The sequence below is a fragment of the Salmo salar genome, chromosome ssa11 (genome assembly GCF_905237065.1).
Source record: "Salmo salar chromosome ssa11, Ssal_v3.1, whole genome shotgun sequence".
Classification (NCBI taxonomy): Eukaryota; Metazoa; Chordata; class Actinopteri; order Salmoniformes; family Salmonidae; genus Salmo; species Salmo salar.
This window is the reverse complement of record NC_059452.1, coordinates 96,414,875-96,436,955: the sequence shown is the minus strand read 5'-3', so window position 1 is coordinate 96,436,955 and position 22,081 is coordinate 96,414,875. Positions and strand designations below refer to the sequence as shown.

Below are 22,081 nucleotides of genomic sequence, written 5' to 3'. Positions count from 1 at the left end.
TAATCTCCCAGTATCTGGTGGAAAGCAGACTGAACCAGGTTTTCTAGGATTTTGCTTGTGCTTATGTCCATTCCGTTTAGTTTTTGTATCTTGAAACTCCCCAGTCCTTAACGATTACACGCGTACCCATAACCATGATGCAGCCACCACTACCCTTAAATATTGAGCGAGATGCTCTGTAAGGTATTGGATTAGCCCCAAACATAAATTCACTTGTTCATTGCCACATTTATTGCAGTATTTCTTTAGTGCCTTGTTGCAAAAAAGGATGCATGTTTTGGAATATTTAAATTCTCTACAGGCTTCCTTTTCACTCTTGTCATTTGGGTTAGTATTGTGGAGTAACCACAATGCTGTTGCTCCATCCTCCGTTTATCACAGCCTTTAAACTCAAACTGTTTTTAAAAAAAGTCCCCATTTGGCCTCATGGTGAAATCCCTGAGCAGTTTCCTTCATCTGAGTTATGAAGGACGCCTGTATCTTTGTAGTGACGGTGTATTGATACACCATCCAAAGTGTAATTAACTTCACTGTGCTCAAAAGGATATGTCTGCTTTTTAAATTGTTATACATATAGGTGCCCTTTGCAAGGAATTGGAAAATCCCCCTAGTCTTTGTGGTTGAATCTGTGTATGAAATTCACTGCTTGACTGAGGGACCTTACAATTATCTGTGTGTGGGGTACAGACGTGGTAGTCATTGTTAAACACTATTGCACACAGAGTCCATGCAACTTATGACTTGTTAACTACATTTGAACTCCTGAACTTATGCTGAACAAAAATATAAACGCAACATGTAAAAAGTGTTTGTCCCATGTTTCATGAGCTGAAATAATATATACCATAAATGTTCCATACGCACAGAATACTTGTTCTCAAAAATGTTGTACACATTTGTTTACATCCCTGTTAGTGAGCATTTCTCCTTTGCCAAGATAATCCATCCACCTGACAGGTGTGGCATATCAAGAAGCAGGATCATTACACAGGTGCTGGGGACAAAAAGGCCACTAAAATGTGCAGTTTTGTCACAACACAATACCAGATGTCTCAAGCTTTGAGGGAGCTTGCAATTGGCATGCAGACTGCAGGAATGTCCACCAGAGCTGTTTCCAGAGAATTTAATGTTCATTTCTCTACCATAAGCTGCCTCCAACGTCGTTTTAAAGAATTATGCCCAACCGGCCTCACAACCGCAGACCACGTGTATGGCGTCGTGTGGGCGAGCGGTTTGCTGATGTCAACTTAGTGAGCCCCAGTGCCCCATGGTGGGGGTATGGGCAGGCATAAGCTACGGACAACCAACACAATGGCATTTTATCGATGGCATTTTGAAAGCAGAAATACCGTGACGAGATCCATTGTCGTGCCATTCATCCGCCACCATCACCTCATGTTTAGAATATAATAAAACTTTGTCCATCCAGGATGGACATTTTTCTTTGGCATCACCTTCCATTAAAATAATCACATACATTCTCACATCATACACATTTAAACCAGTCAGTGTATGCAACATGATGGACTGAGGACATTAATACATTCACTCACAAACGACCACTGTCCCAACTGCACTAGATAAGTACATATACCAATACAATTTACTTTGCATTTAGTAGTCCAACAGCACAAGGAACGAATGAATGTTTGAACATGTTCTTCTTGGCCATGGGCATTCTGAAGCGCCGGCCCGAGGGAAGCCTCTCCAACTGAGGGTGGGAGGGGTCCCCAACGACAACCAGTGCCGTCTTTTTGGTTGCCTTGTGGAATAGAATGCTCAAATGTGCCTGTGGTCGACCAATTACTTTGCTGACTGTTTACTATTCTGGTCAGTTTGCTTTTGCTCCTCATGCTCAGATTACCATCATTACTGTCATATTGAACATGAGGATGCTCTCCACCAAGCTGCTGTACACCCTCTCCTTTAATTTCCTGATTAAGAACAGCCATTGGTTTGCTTTAAAAGAAAATACAGTCTGCATTCTCTGTAAAACTCAGCTTGTTATCAGCATGATAATGCAGGCCCCATGTCGCAAGGACATGTACACAATTCATGGAAGCTGAAAATGTCCCAGTTCTTCCATGGCCTACATACTCACCAGACATGTTACCCATTGAGAATGTTTTGGATGCTCTGGATCAACGGTACGACAGCGTGTTCCAGTTCCTGCCAATATCCAGAAACTTCGCACAGCTATTGAAGAGGAGTGAGACAACATTCCACAGGCCACAATCAACAGCCTGATCAACTCTATGCGAAGGAGATGCGTTGTGCTGCATGAGGTAAATGGTGGTCACACCAGATACTGACTGGTTTTCTGATCCATACCTCTACCTTTTTTATTAAGGTATCTGTATTCCCAGTCATGTGAAATCCATAGATTATGGCCTAATGAATTCATTTCAATTGACTGATTTCTTTGAATTGTTGCATGTTGCGTTTATATTTTTGTTCAGTATATTTAGGCTTGCCATAACAGAGGGGTTGAATACTTATTGACTCAAGACATTTCAGCTTGAAATGTTTTACACATTTAAAAAAAAAAATGTCAAAGTGGACAACAAATCTCAATTCAATCTATTTTAAATTCCGGCTGTAACGCAACAAAATGTGGAAAAAGTCAAGGGCTGTGAATACTTTCTGAAGGCACTGTAACAACATACAATTTGAGCTTGGTTCGTTATTATTTTACCATCACCTAAATTACAATAAACCCAAGTTGAATATAGCAGAATAAAGAAGTTTAATCCAGTCCATGGCCTAAATGTGTAGTTCAAAGAAGTTGTGAAAACGACTACACTATGTAACCAAATATATATTTCCAATATAAGCTTTCTTTGACAGCCAAAGCCAAATATATACATATGTTTTTTTCTATAATTTTGTTATGAGTTCTTCACTCTCCATGTCGGACTCTTGTTCTTTACCCTGTAGAATACAATACATGGTGTTAGTCTCATACACTGTCCACTGCTTCATCTGTTCCATGTCCCAACAGAACAGATTAACTTTAGTGTCTTACCAGGAAGATGAGTGTGTGGTGGATGATGAGTTCTCTGGTGAGGCGCACCATGTTTGTGTTCATGGCCAGCTCCTGGAACAGTGTTGGGACAAACACCAGCGCCAGGTTCTGAGCTGTCATTCTGTTCTCTACACTGTACAGCTGAACTCTAGAAAGGGGATGGCAACAATGAGTATTAGTCATGCAGGATCATTTTGTTGTCCCTGTTAAAATCTTAAATCATTGATCATGTGTTCTTACATGTAGAAGTGTCCACACAGGGCATTGAGTGTGATTCTGTTGTCAGGGGGCAGTTTTTTCAGGAGTCTGCGGTAGGTAGCCAGTCTAAGGGTCTCTTCAGTGTGGGCTATGGTGACAAAGGCAATGAATGAGAACCCCATTACTCAAAGTACAGCTTGTATTGAACCACTCGTTAATCTAGATCAGGGCTACTCCAATACTATTGGAGAAGATCCGGTCACACAAATTTCTTAGGTGCAAAGATCTGGATGGATATTGTGATTTAAAATCGACATAGTAACAAACCCCTACCTTGTGACCACAAACTGTTCACACCCCTCTTGTTAGCGGAGAGAAAATAGTGCAGGTTAGAAGCTAATTTCCTGAAATTCGACACATTTTACCATGTCTTATGTTACGTGTTCATATGTCTGAGTGACTCAAACATTACATCAAAATAAATAAAAAAACCTTGGCATGTAATCTGGACATGATAACTACAAGGTTTAGAAAGCTAGTTAATTTACCTACCTAAAAAATGTTAGCTGACATGGGATAGTTGATCAACTGGACATTTCTGACAGGTTATGAATAGCTGTCAGTGACTGACATAAGAAGAGAAACTTCCAATGCAGTACAACAGTTTTAAATATCTCAACAGTAAGTTGAAAGCCTGACTGAGTTTCATATATGAAATATGTCCATACCACAGGATGTTGGTGGCACCTTAATTGGGAGAACGGGCTTGTGGTAATGGCTGGAGCGGAATTAGTGGAATGGTAACAAATACATCAAACACACGGTTTCAATGCGTTTGATGTCATTAAATTTGCGCCGTTCCACCCACTATTATGAGCCGTCCTCCCCTCAGCAGCCTCCACCGGTCCATAGTGACCCTAAACTGTGCCATTGGTCGTGTTCGTGAGCATCAAAGCCGAGATGTATCATGGGTAAATTGTGAACAACTGACTGATCTACAAATAATATTGAGTAATTATTTATGACGCAAGTTGATTTGTAAAACAGTCATTTTCGACTCGCCTTTAAAGTCGGCTGCAATGTTGACAATCCAATGTTACTTGTCTGACTGGAGAGACCGGGGAAGAATCTCACATTAAACTTCCATTCTTGCATCCCTCTCTCCTCGCCGTTTTTTCAAAACCCATTTAATGAGAAGGTCTCTATTTTTAGAAGAGACAAAATGAAAAAATTCTACAGCACAACGGCAGAGTCATGTCTTAATTGTATAATTAACAATGACTCAATAATCCATGCCTTCTGGGAATCATATAAAATCTAAAAATTATGGGTGGAGCTAAAAAGTTGTCGGTCAGAAGTATTACAATGTAAACGTACATTTAATCCGTCTGTCTGCATATTTCAAGACATGTCATATGGGGGTGTAGTGAGATACCCAAAGGACTGGACGATTCTCTTCTCATCACTCATCTTGAAAAAAAAATGTATACTAAAAACATTGGAAAACCATCAATCCACCATCATTAACACAATGGAAAAATCTAATGATTTATTATTGAAATAGTATGGGTGACCGAGAAAATCAAATTGGTACAATTTAAGGCCATGTGGCAAACAGTGGTGTTCGGTGCCGTTTAAGATGTTTGGTCTTATTTCTATTACAGTATATTGGATGACTGTCATTCATATTCCATTCACCCTGGTCAATGTAACGTCAATAGGTTTAGGCTACTACATGATTCTCTATTTTTCCTTTTACACATGATGTTGCTACAACCTAGCCTATGAATGAAAGTTTACAACGTACAGTGAGAGGAAAAAAGTATTTGATCCCCTGCTGATTTTGTACGTTTGCCCACTGACAAAGAAATGATCAGTCTATAATTTTAATGGTAGGTTTATTTGAACAGTGAGAGACAGAGTAACAACAAAAAAATCCAGAAAGACGCATGTCAAAAATGTTATAAATTGATTTGCATTTTAATGAGGGAAATAAGTATTTGACCCCCTCTCAGTCAAAGATTTCTGGCTCCCAGGTGTCTTTTATACAGGTAACGAGCTGAGATTAGGAGCACACTCTTAAAGGGAGTGCTCCTAACCGCAGCTTGTTACCTGTAAAAAAGACACCTGTCCACAGAAACAATCAATCAATCAGATTCCAAACTCTCCACCATGGCCAAGACCAAAGAGCTCTCCAAGGATGTCAGGGACAAGATTGTAGACCTACACAAGGCTGGAATGGGCTATAAGACCATCGCCAAGCAGCTTGGTGAGAAGGTGACAACAGTTGGTGCGATTATTCACAAATGGAAGAAACACAAAAGAACTGTCAATCTCCCTCGGCCTGGGGCTCCATGCAAGATCTCACCTCGTAGAGTTGCAATGATCATGAGAACGGTGAGGAATCAGCCCAGAACTACACGGGAGGATCTTGTCAATGATCTCAAGGCAGCTGGGACCATAGTCACCAAGAAAACAATTGGTAACACACTACGCCGTGAAGGACTGAAATCCTGCAGCGCCCGCAAGGTCCCCCTGCTCAAGAAAGCACATATACATGCCCGTCTGAAGTTTGCCAATGAACATCTGAATGATTCAGAGGACAACTGGGTGAAAGTGTTGTGGTCAGATGAGACCAAAATGGAGCTCTTTGGCATCAACTCAACTCGCTGTGTTTGGAGGAGGAGGAATGCTGCCTATGACCCCAAGAACACCATCCCCACAATCAAACATGGAGGTGGAAACATTATGCTTTGGGGGTGTTTTTAGAGGGACAGGGGGACAGGACAACTTCACCGCATCAAAGAGACGATGGACGGGGCCATGTACCGTCAAATCTTGGGTGAGAACCTCCTTCCCTCAGCCAGGGCATTGAAAATGGGTCGTGGATGGGAATTCCAGCATGACAATGACCCAAAACACACGGCCAAGGTAACAAAGGAGTGGCTCAAGAAGAAGCACATTAAGGTCCTGGAGTGGCCTAGCCAGCCTCCAGACCTTAATCCCATAGGAAATCTGTGGAGGGAGCTGAAGGTTCGAGTTGCCAAACGTCAGCCTCGAAACCTTAATGACTTGGAGAAGATCTGCAAAGAGGAGTGGGACAAAATCCCTCCTGAGATGTGTGCAAACCTGGTGGCCAACTACAAGAAAAGGCTGACCTCTGTGATTGCCAACAAGGGTTTTGCCACCAAGTACTAAGTAATGTTTTGCAGAGGGGTCAAATACTTATTTCCCTCGTTAAAATGCAAATCAATTTGTAACATTTTTGACATGCGTTTTTCAGGATTTTTTTGTTGTTATTCTGTCTCTCACTGTTCAAATAAACCTACCGTTAAAATTATAGACTGATCATTTCTTTGTCAGTGGGCAAACGTACAAAATCAGCAGGGGATCAAATACTTTTTTCCCTCACTGTAAGTGCACACAGGTCGAGAGAAAATTTGAGTTGACAGACAATGACACGTGGAGAAAGTGACACATTCAATAGCGCCTTGCACACTCTTGCCTGCATCTAGCTGATCTAGGGTGTAATCATTAGTCCAACAGTTGCAAACGAGTGTTTCTATTGGACAAATTTAGGTATGTTTATCCCCGCTTCGTTCTGTTTGCTTCCATTTATGAAAAACGTTTTTCAACAGAATCGGTGGAATGAATACATGCCTTGACCACAGTTTACTCTCATAGCTTGTTCTATTCTCCTTGGATCTACGTGCTCTCCTCTCACCTTTTCCATTCATTTGTGGACTTCAATGCACAACACATCAGCTGTCTGTGACCAGGCAAAAAAAAAATAATTCAAGCCAAACCTTCATATCATAACCACTAACCCCTACATCATTGTCACCAAATTAGCTAAAGTAATTTCATAGTCAGCATATCTACTAGAACTAACAAGTTAGTAAACAGTCATGCAGTACAGTGTACAGTCAGTAAGTTAGCAGTTACATCGGCGGGCCCCGCTGGCATTAAATTAGTCAAACTAAAAGCTTACCTTGACTTGGAAGAGTTCCAGAGTTCCAGTGTCATTGTTTGTGTAAGTTCTTGTTCAGATGTACAGATGAAGTTGGAAGTTTACATAAACTTAGGTTGGAGTCATTAAAACTAGTTTTTCAACCACTCCACAAATTTCTTGTTAACAAACTATAGTTTTGGCAAGTCGTTTAGGAAATGTACTTTGTGCATGACACAAGTAACTTTTCCAACAATTGTTTACAGACAGATTATTTCACTTAATCACAATTCCAGTGGGTCAGAAGTTTACACTAAGTTGACTGCCTTTAAACAGAAAATGATGTCATGGCTTTAGAAGCTTCTGATAGGCTAATTGACCTCATTTGAGTCAATTGGAGGTGTACCTGTGGATATATTTCAAGGCCTACCTTCAAACTCAGTCCCTCTTTGCTTAACATCATGGGAAAATCAAATGAAATCAGCCAAGACCTCAGAAAACAAATTGAATACCTCCACAAGTCTGGTTCATCCTTGGGAGCAATTTCCACGTTCATCTGTACAAACAATAGTACGCAAGTAACGCTCAGTAAGAAGACGCGTTCTGTCTCCTAGAGATGAACGTACTTTGGTGCGAAAAGTGCAAATTAATCCCAGAACAACAGCAAAGGACCTTGTGAAAACGCTGGAGGAAACAGGTACAAAAGTATCTATATCCACAGTAAAACGAGTCCTATATCGATATATCCTGAAAGGCCGCTCAGCAAGAATGAAGCCACTGCTCCAAAACCGCCATAAAAAAGCCAGACTACGGTTTGCAACTGCACATTGGGGACAAAGATTGTACTTTTTGGAGAAATGTCCTCTGGTCTGATTGAACAAAGATAGAGCTGTTTGGCCATAATGACCATCGTTATGTTTGGAGGAAAATGCGGGAGGCTTGCAAGCCGAAGAACACCATCCCAACCGTTAAGCACGGGGGTGGCAGCATCATGTTGTGGGGGTGCTTTGCTGCAGGAGGGACTGGTGCACTTCACAAAATAGATGGCATCATGAGGCAGGAAAATTAGGTGGATAAATTGAAGCAACATCTCAAGACATCAGTCAGGAAATTAAAGCTTGGTCGCAAATGGGTCTTCCAAATGGACAATGACCCCAAGTATACTTCCAAAGTTGAGGCAAAATGGCTTAAGGACAACAAAGTCAAGGTAATGGAGTGGCCATCACAAAGCCCTAACCTCAATCCTATAGAACATTTGTGGGCAGAACTAACAAAGCGTGTGCGAGCAAGGAGACATACAAACCCGACTCAGTTACACCAGCTCTGTCAGGAGGAATGGGCCAAAATTCACCCAACTTATTGTGGGAAGCTTGTGGAAGGCTACCCAAAATGTTTGACCCAAGCTAAACAATTTAAAGGCAATGCTACCAAATACTAATTGAGTATGTAAACTTCTGACCCACTGGGAATGTGATGAAAGAAATAAAAGCTGAAATAAATCATTATCTCTACTATTATTCTGACATTTCACATTCTTAAAATAAAGTGGTGATCCTAACTGACCTAAGACAGGGCATTTTTACTAGGTTTAAATGTCAGGAACTGTGAAAAACTGAGTTTAAATGTATTTGGCTAAGGTGTATGTAAACTTCTGACTTCAACTGTATGTATGTTTGTAACTGGTAAAAATGAAGAAAATAAATATTATACAACATATAAAATATGAATGAGAAGGTCAGAGGGGAGGGAACCCCGACCTGATCCAATGGGTTTTGAGAACAGGGCGAGAAGAGAGGACGCGAGGAATCAAGGAAATACATTCTTCCCTGGGGTTGTTTAAGATGCAAAGGACAGTACCTGCAGCCTTGACCCACAGTTCCCTTTGTGTCTGAGGGATGAGCACCACCTGCTGGCGGACATACTGCTTCAGGGCCCCTGCAGCGTCCAGGAGACCCTGTTCATCTTTCTCCAGAGGGGCAGTTTTAGGTGATCTGCTGAGGGCTTCCACCAGACTGCTGACCTTAGTGGCCAAGCCACAGCGCCGGTACAGCCCATCCACCTTCAGGCCTGGGAGGGAGACGGAAGAGGAGCAGAGCAGATTAACCAGTTGTGAGAATTCATGTTCCTGCCGGACACTGGTTATCCAGATCACTACAATACTTGTTCCAGTCTCAAATGGCTTGTAGCTGACACTCACCATATTGTGTGATGTGTGAGATACACCTCTCAATGGCAGGGGGCACATTGCCAATGGCGTTGGGTGGCAGCTGGTACAGTGATGGGCGCTGCTTCCTCTTTGTGGTCACTGCCCGTTTCAGTAGGCTGTGCCAGGACTGACAGCTGTGGTCTCGTTCAAACTGCATGGACATGGTTCTAGCAGAAAGAAGAGATAGATGGATTGGACACCATCCATTGAATGACAGATGCTGAAATACGTTTGGGAACCATTGCTATGACATCAAGTACGATGGAATGCAACTTGTTATAACAAAGTGTTCCTGTAGTGCTGACCTCTCTCCAGTGACCAGCTCTATGGTGTTCTCAGAGGAATCTATCTCTGTGGGCAGAAAAGAACACCGTCGTATTACCTTATCATGATACTTCTGCTCCTCTACACAAGGCATGTAGAGAAAAATCATGTTGTGTAAACATGCAGACAATGAGGTGAGGGAAGGTGTGACTCACTGTATTGAGTCTCAGGATTGAGTGTTAGCCTCTCTCTGTGGCGCTGCTGGTCAGTAGGATAGACGAGGACCTGACCTCCACGGAGCACTGCCCAGACCTCAGTGTGCTGCAGGCCTCCTCCCTCCCTCAGAGACACCCGGGACACAGCAAACACCCCGTCCAGCTCCTCCTCATCTATGGGCTCGGGCAACACCACCTGGTAGGGGGAGAACATATGATTAGTTTTAACCCACATTACTATATCTGTCTGTGTTATCTGTAGGCCTACTCTCTGCTCAGGAAAGTTGACACAAAGGCCTCTATTATCATCCAGCATATGGAACACAACCTACAGTCCTTATTACTTCCAGATTGATAAACACACAGCTGTTATTGTATTACCCTGAGAATATGAAGCAGGTGATTCAGTAGATCCTCTTCGGTGTCAGCATTGCACACCAACTGGTCTGTCAGAGTCACCATTTCAAACTCATGAGTCGATCTGTGGGAGAGGAGGAAATCAACAATCACCCTTATATCTTATAAACCGTATTAAAACATATAATATCTTAAAAACGGATATGAAATGTCTCCCACAATGTTAACGTCATAAGGTTGCAGTACCCGTTGGAGCTGTGGAAGATGGAGATGACCTCCCTCAGGTCCAGAACATCACAGGCTGCAGAGTCATTCTCCTGGGAGAACAAGAAGCGGTCCTCCTCCAACTTCCCATGGAGCTCCTCCTCTCCTGCACACACACACAGTTTTACTCCCATTAAGAAGTCGTCTTTTATATAAAACGATAGGCTTTTAGGCTATTGTGATATGCCCATAGTATAAGGGTACCTGCAGCAGAAGGAGGGTCAAAGGTCGCAGGGTCTCTGCTGGGCACCTGATGAACATAGGCAGGGGCATCTGTAAAAGAGAAAAATAAACAGATATTTGAAAGCATGATGAACAAGACAGACATTTTGATGTACTGACTGATATCATGAAAGTGACAAGTTGAGACTACGCAAAGACAAAACAACAGCAGTGCTGTGGATCTTAGGCTGCAATTACACATTTTTTCACAAATTTCGACCAATCAGATCAGATATTTTGGATCTTAGAGCCTGGACCCCTGATGCCAGTATCTGTGGATCTTAGAGGACCCCTGATGTTAGTACCTGTGTACTCGTTGTGTCTGAGCAGCTCCGTCTGCATGGCCTGTCCAGCCCGCTCTGCCAGGGAGATGGGCGTGGGGCACTGAGAGTCCCCTGAGTAGCACAGGACCCGGGCCCCCGAGCACAGCAATGACATGGTCTCTGGGACATTAGGGCCACACACCACCTCACACAGCCTCTGGAGGACACAGGGTGAGGGGATGATATAACAACCAATAACACATATCATTCAGCACAGTCTGTCCTGTACAGACCCTGGGATGTTTTGGTGTATTTTCCTATCTTTAAGGATTGATAGGAATCAGAATAGGATGCATACATATAATAACACTATTTTGGAAGGGATCTGAACAAAAACCAGATTAACTACACTGTCCTCTGCTGGTTGAGAGCAGCAGTGTAGTCTGAGAAAGGGGCTGAAGCTGGGGTTGGGGCTGAGGCTGGGGTTGAGGCTGGGACTGGGGTTGAGGCTGGGGTTGGTGCTGAGACTGGGGCTGGTGCTGAGACTGGGGCTGGTGCTGAGACTGGGGCTGGTGCTGAGGCTGAGACCTGGGGTTGGGGCTGAGACCTGGGGTTGGGGCTGAGACCTGGGGTTGGGGCTGTGGTTAGGGCTGGGGCTGGGGCTGAGACCTGGGGTTGGGGCTGTGGTTAGGGCTGGGGTGTTGGCTGACCTGGTTGAGCAGTCTCTGGCTGGAGGCTAGAGGATGGGTGAATCTGTATCGGCCCTTGGTGTACTTGGCCCTGATGAAGTCCCCCCTCTGATCCACAGAGGAGTCTGGCAGGATCTGCTCTGCACCCGGCACGTTGTGACCCCATACATCATTGGCTGCTTTGTTCCCATAATGGACAAATAGCTATGGAGGAAAGAGAACACATCAGTTATTAGCAGTGCCTATTTTCACATTACTTTACTTCTGTATTTGGTTATACATACAAGTATTCAGACACCTTCACTTTTACCACATTTTGTAATGTTACAGCCTTATTCGAAAATTGATAAAATATGTTTTCCCCCATCAATCTATACACAATACCCCATAATGACAAAGCAAAAAATGGTTATAATAAATTGTTGAAAAGTTACTAAAAATTAAAAACAGATTTATCTTATTTACATAAGTATTTAGACCCTTTGCTATGAGACTTGAAATTGAGGTCAGGTGCATCCTGTTTCCATGGATCATCCTTGAGATGTTTCTACAACTTGATTGAAGTCCACCTGTGGTAAATTCAACTGATTGGACATGATTTGGAAAGGCACACACCCGTCTATATTAAGGTCCTACAGTTGACAGTGCATGTCAGAGCAAAAACCAAGGCATGAAGTCGAAGAAAGTGTCCGTAGAGCTTCGAGACAGAATTGTGTCGAGGCACAGATCTGGGGAAGGGTACCAAAAAATGTCTGCAGCATTGAAGGTCCCCAAGAACACAGTGGCCTCCATCATTATTAAATGGAAGAAGTTTGGAACCCTCTTCCTAGAGCTGGCTGCCTGGCCAAACTGAGCAATTGGGGGAGAAGGGCCTTGGTCAGGGAAGTGACCAAGAACCCGATGGTCACTCTGACAGAGCTCCAGAGTTAATCTGTGGAGATAGGAGAACCTTCCAGAAGGACAACCATGTCTGCGGCACTCCACCAATCAGGCCTTTATGGTAGAGTGGCCAGACGAAAGCCACTCCTCAGTAAAAGGCACATGACAGCCCGCTTGGAGTTTGCCAAAAGGCACCTAATTGACTCAGACCATGAAAAACAAGATTCTCTGGTCTGATGAAACCAAGATTGAAATATTTGCCCTGAATGCGTGACGTCTGGAGGAAACCTGGCACCCTCCCTACGGTGAAGCATGGTGGTGGCAGCATCATGTTGTGGGGATGTTTTTCAGCGGCAGGAACTGGGAGACTAGTCAGGATTGAGGGAAAGATGAACGGAGCAAAGTACAGAGAGATCCTTGATGAATACCTGCTCCAGAGTGCTCAGGACGTCAAACTGGGGCGAAGGTTCACCTTCCAACAGGACAACGACCCTAAGCTCACAGCCAAAACAACACAGGAGTGGCTTTGGGACAAGACTCTGAATGCCCTTGAGTGGCCCAGCCAGAGCCCGGACTTGAACCCAATCGAACATCTCTGGAAGACGAGGCTGTAATCGCTGTCAAAGGTGCTTCAACAAAGTATGTAAATGTGATATTTGCAAAAAAAAATTTAAACGTTTTTGCTTTGTCATGGGGTATTGTGTGTAGATTTATGAAGAATAAGGCTGTAACGTAACAAAATGTAGAAAAATCAAGGGGTCTGAATACTTTCTGCAGCACTGTTACAGGGAAGGTCATCTCACCAAAATCAGAGGTTCGGTCCACACTTTACTGTCCAACTTCAGGCTTCTCACTTTGGAGACATGGATGCCCAAAGAGCGATGCTGACCTTAGAGAAACCGTAGGGACATAGGTCATATAGAGCAGTCCGTACACATCCTGAGTATCACCACAGTCCCAGCTCACCTGCACAGGCCTCACAGACGACCACCAGCAGGTTAACTGAGGCCCACTCGGGGTTGGCACTGCCACAGTCGGCACACACTTTGTTCCATGGGCTGGCCCAGAGTCGGTGAGCCACCTCGCTGCATGACAGGGCACTGAGGATCACCTGGTTCAGACTCCCCAGCCACACAGCCAGCTCCCTCGACGAGTCTGTGGAGAAACTACAGATACAAAGACTGTGTTTCTCAGTAGTAAAGCAAGGCGCTCACATACATTGGCCAGATACTGGGATAATCTGATAGAAGAGCAATTGTGTAATAACACAAGTTAGGAAGGGATCCTAACAAAAACCAGATGAACTACACTGTCCTCTGCTGGTTGAAAGCAGCACTGTAGATTGGGGTTGGGGCTGATCAGACAGAGACAGTGAGAGAGAAAGAGACGGACACTCACTTGAAGGTTTTGTAAGGTGTGATGAGGCTGAAGTTATGACGGCCAGTCTGCTTCACTGAAGCCACGTTCATGGACACATAGGTCAGCCCAACCCCCAACTGGAAGTCCTGCATGGCACAAATAACATGAACTGAATGACACAAAATACACTCAAGATGTCCTCCCGAACTGTCATAACAATCATATAGTGATGGAGCTCAGCAGAGCCCTGTTCCCTTCCTCACCTCTTTATTGTTGTAGATCCATAGGTTGTGTCCACAGATGGCAGCGTACACTCTGCTGCTGCGAGGGTCCTTCATGGTCAGGGCTCCATGCTGCTCCGGAGGGGCTGGGGGGTCCCATCCACGAGAGGCCAGAAGGGACGTCACCCAGCCCTCCTGCACCGCTGGGACCGGGGAGAGAGGTGGAGAGATGCTCAGGCACAAGGCAAAGCACAAAAACAGTAGGAACCAGAAAGAGAGTTAATATCCATCAGTAGCTCACCTTTGTTGTGCGCCATGAACTCAAAGTGCTTCTTGCAGAAGTAAAGGGAGAAGCGTCCTTTGTCCTGCTTGCAGACGTTGGTGATGCTTGACACATGGAACACTAGGTCTGTGAACTTGTCCTGCGGCCCAGAAAAAGAGGGAATAGTGTGAGAAACAGATCACTGGCATAGCCTGGGAGAGACAATAATGATATAACAACGTTATGTCTTAGTTCTAGTCAAAAGAAAGGGTCCATTGGACCATGGTGGTGCTAGTGATTCACTCACTGTGCGTTTCTTCCAAAGTGATACCAACGGTCCATCCAGGGTGGCCCACAGAACATTGTGCCTTCAGGAATCAAAGTATCTCAATTTTCAAATACATAGAAATTAGGCAATGACATTTGGAAAATAATCTGAAATGTCATATCAGAGAATGTGATTTCAGTAAGCTGTTGTTGTACAGCAACAGTACATATATCCCACAGTGTCCCACATTACCTGCGGCCCTTCCATACATCCAGCCAGCTGGATCGGGACACCACATTCTCCCTACGAGAGGACTCTGCTGCCTGGGTAGCACCACCGCTCGCTGCTGCCTGTTTTCTCCTGCTGACACGGATGGTGGCCGCACTGGGGACAAAGAGAGAAGAAGTTATCTCATAGAAACATGACAAATATTTAATTAACTGGGAGCTATCTTGAACAAATATGCCTCACATTTAATACAGACCCACTGCTTGTACAGTACCTCATGGGTAAATTACAAGACACCTATTGCATAACACACTTCATGTCTTGCACAGAGCACTGCTATGCAGGTGAAAACATTCTTAGTGGGAAGGAAGCAGGAAGTATAGGCATGTGTAATACAGTGATCTGAATAGGTAAACAAAGGGGCTTGTAGAGTTCACAGGTGATTAGACAAACAAGTATATCACTCTCAAAATAAAATAGCTACTGTTTCATGTTTGACCCGGCAACACATTTGTACATTTACATTACAGTCATTTAGCAGACGCTCTTATCCAGAGCGACTTACAGTAAGTGAGAGCATACAATTACATACTGGTCCCACTGTGGGAATCAAACCCACAACCCTGGCGTTGCAAGTGCCACGCTCTGCCAAGTGAGCCACACCCAAAAAGACCACTTCAATTGGTTTTAAATTCTATCATACCCTTAAAACCATACAATAATATTGAAAACCCATTCAAATTGTATCAATATTGGTAAGTGACTATGTTAAAATCTCAGTTGATTAGGTATCATTTTACTCTAATTGAACTCCCCATGAAGGCCATCTGTTAACTTCCTGTCTGTCTGTCTGTCTGTCTACTGTGACGGGGTGCTGTGACGTACCGTGGGATCTTCTGTTTGAGAGGTCTGGTCTGCATAGACTCCTTTTCCACAGGAGGTTTCCCGCTGGGGACAACACCAATACAAACATGCCCTGACGCAACACTGGAAGAGGCATAGAAGAATGACACAAAGCCATTCAACATTTCTACCACCAATTTGTTTGCTGTGACCTGTAGCTTGTTACATGTAGTTACATACATTGATATACATTTTCTTCCCTGCCTTTATCCATGGCCTATACTGTTTTGTGGTCTATGCTTTTGCACCTCTTATTTGATACTCACTTGTTCATGTGGGATGGGTTCTTTATTTCTTCAGTAACGGCATCGTCATCATTGGACGATTCAGATCCAGATCCAGGGCATTTTTCCCAGTCAGCTACATCAGTGATGTAGGGGTCAGTTTCCACAGCCGGACTGACGTAGGGGTCAGTATCCACAGCCGGACTGACGTAGGGGTCAGTATCCGCAGCCGGACTGACGTAGGGGTCAGTATCCACAGCCGGACTGATGTATGGGTCAGTATCCACAGCCGGACTGACGTAGGGGTCAGTATCCACAGCCGGACTGACGTATGGGTCAGTATCCACAGCCGGACTGACGTAGGGGTCAGTATCCACAGCCGGACTGACATAGGGGTCAGTATCCGCAGCCAGACTGACGTAGGGGTCAGTATCCACAGCCGGACTGACGTAGGGGTCAGTATCCGCAGCCAGACTGACATAGGGGTCAGTATCCGCAGCCAGACTGACGTAGGGGTCAGTAATCGCAGCCGGACTGTGTGGAGAGAAGGACAACCAGGCAGATCTGTCAAGGAGTCCATCTGGCTCATTACTGTCCAGTACTGGGCAAGATGGAGTCACTCCAGAATCAGATCTGAAGAGAAGGAAGTTACACTGGCTTGGATTCTGCTCTGCTGGGCTGGTAATGGCAGGCTTATTTAGGATAACGGCAGGGTTGTCTTCCTTTTCTGCCAGCAAATCATTTGCAGGTGGAATACCTGTGAACCCAAGATAAAATGGTGTACAGTAAAAGATGCCTTGTTGTTTGGTGACAAATGAAAGCAGGAAGTATTTCAGAAGTCTGTCACTGAATCACAGCTGTTTGTGTTTAGGAGTAAAAACCAGTTTTTCTTGTGTTGCTATTGTGACAGTACACTGCAGCTATGTTAGCTGTAGGAATGCTTTACTGGAAGTTAGGACTCAAGCTCAGTATCACATAGTATGCACTTCCTTGACCTTGAGTAACTCTTTAATGAATGGCACGGAACAAATCTTGTTTAGCATGATAAAATATTGTTAATTGGTGAGTTGTTGAAAGGTAAGCTGTTTAGCTGGCACACTGTGTCTGAGCCAATCAAATATGTCCTGTCATTACACAAGTACAGTCATAGTTCTAACAAAACTCCTCTGGTCCCTATCATTACAAAATATGGAACTGTTATCATGATGAGCACCAGGGCCTACCTTTGCTATGAATTCCTGTATCAGGTGTATCATGTATCAAATCCCTTGAAGACAAGTGTAAAAACAAAGAATTAGAAAACAATCCCCAAGAGCGTAACAGGTGTTTGCTAAAACAAGTGGACATCACGAGGATCACTCACCGATCAGAAGAGAGGTGGATCTGTGGGCTCCCTCCAGCCCGCTTGTAGCGAGTCCGTGGTTTAGGTACTGGCACAGGCATGTCTGGACCGAGGGGGGCAGACATCTATTTCACAGTAGGAGATATTACTGTAGGTCACAAACACATGTCTGAAATAACTTTTTTTTCCCCTAGACATGTAGATTTGAAAGTTACTCAAGTAAAAGTCAGCCCGTAAAATACTAGAGTAAAAGTCTATTTTTACATTTTAGTAGACGCTCTTATCCAGAGCGACTTACAGTAGTGAACGCATACATTTCATACATTTTTTCCCCGTACTGGTCCCCCGTGGGAATCAAACCCACAACCCTGGCGTTGCAAACACCATGCTCTACCAACTGAGCCACACGGGACCAATGGTATATATGGTTTTAAATATACTTAAGTATCAAAAGTAAAAGTATGAATCATTTAAAATGACTTATATTAAGCAAAGAAGACGGCACCATTTGTCTTGTTATAAAAATGTCCGATGTCCGGATAGCCAGGGGCACACTCCAACACTCAGACATTATTTATAAAAGATGCATTGTGTTTAGTGAGTCCGCCAGATCAGAGGCAGTATGAATGACCACCTGTTCTCTTGATAAGTGCGTGAATTTGACAATTGTCCTGTCCTGCTAAGCATTCAAAATATAATGAGTACTTTGGGTGTAAGGGAAAATGTATGGAGTAAAAAGTGCAATATTTTATTTAGAAACGTAGTGAATTAAAAGTAAAAGTTGTCAAACATATAAATAGTGAAGTACAGATACTCCAAAAAACTACTTAAGTAGAACTTATTTTTACTTAAGTACTTTACACCACTGATACCCCATGACAAAGCGAAAACAGGTTTAGAAAATTTTGCAAATGTATTAAAATAAAAAACTGAAATACCTTATTAGTATTCAGACTCTTTTGCTATGGGACTCAAAATGAAGCTCAGGAACATCGTGTTTCCATTGATAATCCTTGAGATGTCCTTGTGTCCACCTGTGGTAAATTCAATTGATTGGAAATTATTTGGAAAGGCACACACCTGTCTATAAGGTCCCACAGTTGACAGTGCATGTCAGAGCAAAAACCAAGCTATGAGGTCGAAGGAATTGTCCGTAGTGCTCCGAGACAGGAGTGTGTCAAGGCACAGACTTGGGGAAGGGTACTAAAAATGTTCTGCAGCATTGAAGGTCACCAAGAACACAGTGGCCTTCATCATTCTTAAATGGAAGAAGTTTGGAACCACCAGCACTCTTCCTAGAGCTGGCCGCCCGGCCAAACTGAGCAATCGGGGGAGAAGGGCCTTGGTCAGGGAGGCGACCAAGAACCCAATGGTCACTCTGACAGAGCTCCAGAGTTTGTCTGTGGGGATGGGAGAACCTTCCAGAAGGAAAACCATGTATGCAGCACTCCACCAATCAGGCCTTTATGGTACAGTGGCCAGACAGAAGCCACTCCTCAGTAAAAGGCACATGACAGCCCGCTTAGAGTTTGCCAAAAGACACCTAAAGACTCTCATACCATCAGAAACAAGATTCTCTGGTCTGATGAAACTAAGATTGAAATCTTTAGCCTGAATGCCAAACGTGACATCTGGAGGAAACCTGGCACCTACCCTACAGTGAAGCAGCATCATGCTGTGGGGATGTTTTTCAGTGGAAGGGACTGTGAGACTAGTCAGGATCGAGGGAAAGATGAACAGGGCAAAGTACAGAGAGATCTAAAAGTATATTTTTAAATTTTTAAATTTTAGTCATTTAGCAGATGCTCTTATCCAGAGCGACTTACAGTAGTGAATGCATACATTTCATTAAAAAAAAAATCCGTACTGGACCACGTGGGAATCGAAAACATGACTTAGTACTTGGTGGCAAAACCTTTGTTGGCAATCACAGAGGTCAGACGTTTCTTGTAGTTGGCCACCAGGTTTGCACACATCTCAGGAGGGATTTTGTCCCACTCTTCTTTGCAGATCTTCTCCAAGTCATTAAGGTTTCGAGGCTGACGTTTGGCAACTCGAACCTTCAGCTCCCTCCACAGATTTTCTAGGGGATTAAGGTCTGGAGACTGGCTAGGCCACTCCAGGACCTTAATGTGCTTCTTCTTGAGCCACTCCTTTGTTGCCTTGGCCATGTGTTTTGGGTCATTGTCATGGTGGAATACCCATCCACGACCCATTTTCAATGCCCTGGCTGAGGGAAGGAGGTTCTCACCCAAGATTTGACGGTACATGGCCCCGTCCATCGTCCCTTTGATGCGGTGAAGTTGTTCTGTCCCCTTAGCAGAAAAACACCCCCAAAGCATAATGTTTCCACCTCCATGTTTGACGGTGGAGATGGTGTTCTTGGGGTCATAGGCAGCATTCCTCCTCCTCCAAATACGGCGAGTTGAGTTGATGCCAAATAGCTCCATTTTGGTCTCATCTGACCACAACACTTTCACCCAGTTGTCCTCTGAGTCATTCAGATTCACTCCCTTTAAGAGTGTGCTCCTAATCTCAGCTCGTTACCTGTATAAAAGACACCTGGGAGCCAGAAATCTTTCTGATTGAGAGGGGGTCAAATACTTATTTCCCTCATTAAAATGCAAATCAATTTATAATATTTTTGACATGTGTTTTTCTGGATTTTTTTGTTATTCTGTCTCTCACTGTTCAAATAAACCTACCATTAAAATTATAGACTGATCATTTCTTTGTCAGTGGGCAAACGTACAAAATCAGCAGGGGATCAAATACTTTTTTCCCTCACTGTACACTACATGACCAAAAGTATATGGGCACCTACTCGTCGAACATCTCATTCCAAAATCATGGACATTAATATGAAGTTGGTCCCCCCTCTTTGCTGCTATAACAGCCTCCCCTCTTCTGGGAAGGCTTTCCACTAGATGTTGGAACATTGCTGCGTGGACTTGCTTCCATTCAGTCACAAGACCATTAGTGAGGTTGGGCAGTGATGTTGGGCGATTAGGCCTGGCTCGCAGTCGGCGTTCCAATTCATCCCAAAGGTGTTCGATGGATTTGAAGTAAGGGCTCTGTGCAGGCGAGTCAAGTTCTTCCACACCGATCTCGACAAACCATTTCTGTATTGACCTCGCTTTGTGCACAGGGATATTGTCATGCTGAAACAGGGAAGGGCCTTCCTCAAACTGTTGCCACAAAGTTGGAAGCACAGAATCGTCTAGAATGTCATTGTATGCTGTAGCGTTAAGATTTCCTTTCACTGGAACAAAGGGGCCAAGCCAGATCCATGAAAAACAGCCCCAGACCATTATTCCTTCTCCACCAAACTTTACAGTTGGCACTATGCATTGTGGCAGGTAGCACTCTCCTGGCATCCGCCAAACCCAGATACGTCCGTCAGACTGCCAGATGGTGAAGCCTGATTCATCACTCCAGACGTGTTTCCACTGCTCCAGAGTCCAATAGCGGTGAGCTTTACACCACTCCAGCAGACACTTGGCATTGCGCATGGTGATCCTAGGCTTGTGTGCGGCTGCTCGGCCATGGAAACCCATTTCATGAAGCTCCTGAGGAACAGTTATTGTGCTGACATTGCTTCCTGAGGAAGTTTGGAACTCGGTAGTGAGTGTTGAGGACAGATGATTTTATGCACTTCAGCACTCGGCGGTCCCGCTCTGTGAGCTTGTGTGGCCTATCACTTATCGGCTGAGTTGTTGCTCCTAGATGTTTCCACTGCTCAGTAACAGCACTTACAGTTGACCAGGGCAGCTCTAGCATGGCAGAAATTTGATGAACTGACTTGTTGGAAAGGTGGCATCCTGTGATTGTGCCACATTGAAAGTCACTGAGCTCTTCAGTAAGGCCATTCTACTGCCAATGTTTGTCTATGGCGATTGCATGGCTGTGTGCTCGATTGTATACACCTGTCAGCAACGGGTGTGGCTGAAATAGCCGAATCCACTAATTTAAGGTGCATGCGTCCTAAATGTTACAGCAACTATTATCACGTTGTTATTACCTTTAATACTGTCTTGGATTGACGTTTAGGCCTACTGAGACAGATTCTGGAGGTCATTTCATTGCCTTTTTCTACTCAAAGTTTATAGGTAGGCTATGGTTGCTGTTTATTTTAACATTTCAGATGGCCTACAAAAACTTTGCGTTCCAGTTTTGTAAATACGTTAAAATATTGTTATGATTATTTGATGGGGGAAAAAACTGTGTGTGAATATGGGTTAATAGTTCGTGTTGGAAATGTTGATCTCAACTACAGTCGTATAAAGCTTATAAGCTCTGAATCACAGTTACGGGTACATTCATGCTGTTCTGTTCAAAGGTGACAACCACCGTAGGCTACTGCACTTGTTCCCGAGCACGTCACATAACTAGGACTGAACGTGAAGGCTAGATTTCTGGGTAACTCAACGGTGTTGAGAAAATCCTAAATGAAATGTTACATAAATGATTTGGTAGGCCTAATTAAAATCTTACCTTATCGTTACTCTTATGTTCAAATGCGATATTCCGTTCAAAAGACACTGGAAAGGTTTGTGGCTGTTTTGCGTTCTGCCAACGACGACAGTGTGTAGCCTATGCGGGTAAAATCTGTACAGCGCGGTCTCACCTGTATTACCTGTTCCGAAACTGAGCTCGGTCAGCAGCTGGGCAGGGCTACTAAACGAGTATTAGCACATAGATAACATCAAAGTTCAATCATTGTAACTTATTCATGAGTCAATA

General features: G+C 44.0%; 1 protein-coding gene across 5 annotated transcripts; it reads right to left on the bottom strand.

Moving 5' to 3' along the window:
* Window positions 1-2,532: 2,532 nt before the first annotated feature.
* Window positions 2,533-21,993, bottom strand: LOC106563746 (arf-GAP with Rho-GAP domain, ANK repeat and PH domain-containing protein 1). Of its 5 annotated transcripts, none has more exons than XM_014129579.2 (25): window positions 21,833-21,992; window positions 18,277-18,372; window positions 17,360-17,463; window positions 17,220-17,263; window positions 16,039-16,753; window positions 15,755-15,856; window positions 14,894-15,025; window positions 14,681-14,741; window positions 14,413-14,533; window positions 14,154-14,314; window positions 13,930-14,036; window positions 13,498-13,697; window positions 13,335-13,420; window positions 11,674-11,856; window positions 11,006-11,180; window positions 10,683-10,751; window positions 10,461-10,584; window positions 10,239-10,338; window positions 9,858-10,053; window positions 9,684-9,729; window positions 9,370-9,545; window positions 9,030-9,239; window positions 3,266-3,371; window positions 3,026-3,173; window positions 2,533-2,931 (listed from the first exon to the last, which is right to left on the bottom strand). In XM_014129579.2, the coding sequence occupies exons 3-25, from the start codon at window positions 17,461-17,463 to the stop codon at window positions 2,878-2,880; spliced, it is 3,420 nt and encodes a 1,139-aa protein (XP_013985054.2). In that variant the 5' UTR covers window positions 18,277-18,372; window positions 21,833-21,992; the 3' UTR covers window positions 2,533-2,877. The 5 variants fall into 5 exon arrangements, with proteins under 5 accessions (XP_013985054.2, XP_013985056.2, XP_013985055.2 ...); XM_014129581.2 differs by having other exon boundaries at window positions 17,360-17,486; window positions 21,833-21,968; XM_014129580.2 differs by lacking the exon at window positions 18,277-18,372 and having other exon boundaries at window positions 21,833-21,993.
* Between the last annotated feature and the right edge of the window lie 88 nt (window positions 21,994-22,081).

Excerpts from the sequence above, each read along its gene's own strand:
- LOC106563746 (XM_014129580.2), bottom strand. The coding sequence starts at position 17,463 with ATGTCTGCCCCCCTCGGTCCAGACATGCCTGTGCCAGTACCTAAACCA. Across the intron at positions 13,698-13,929 it reads ACACCTTACAAAACCTTCAA|TTTCTCCACAGACTCGTCGA; the intron begins GTGAGTGTCCGT and ends TTGTATCTGTAG. Across the intron at positions 10,752-11,005 it reads CAGACACAACGAGTACACAG|ATGCCCCTGCCTATGTTCAT; the intron begins GTACTAACATCA and ends TCTCTTTTACAG.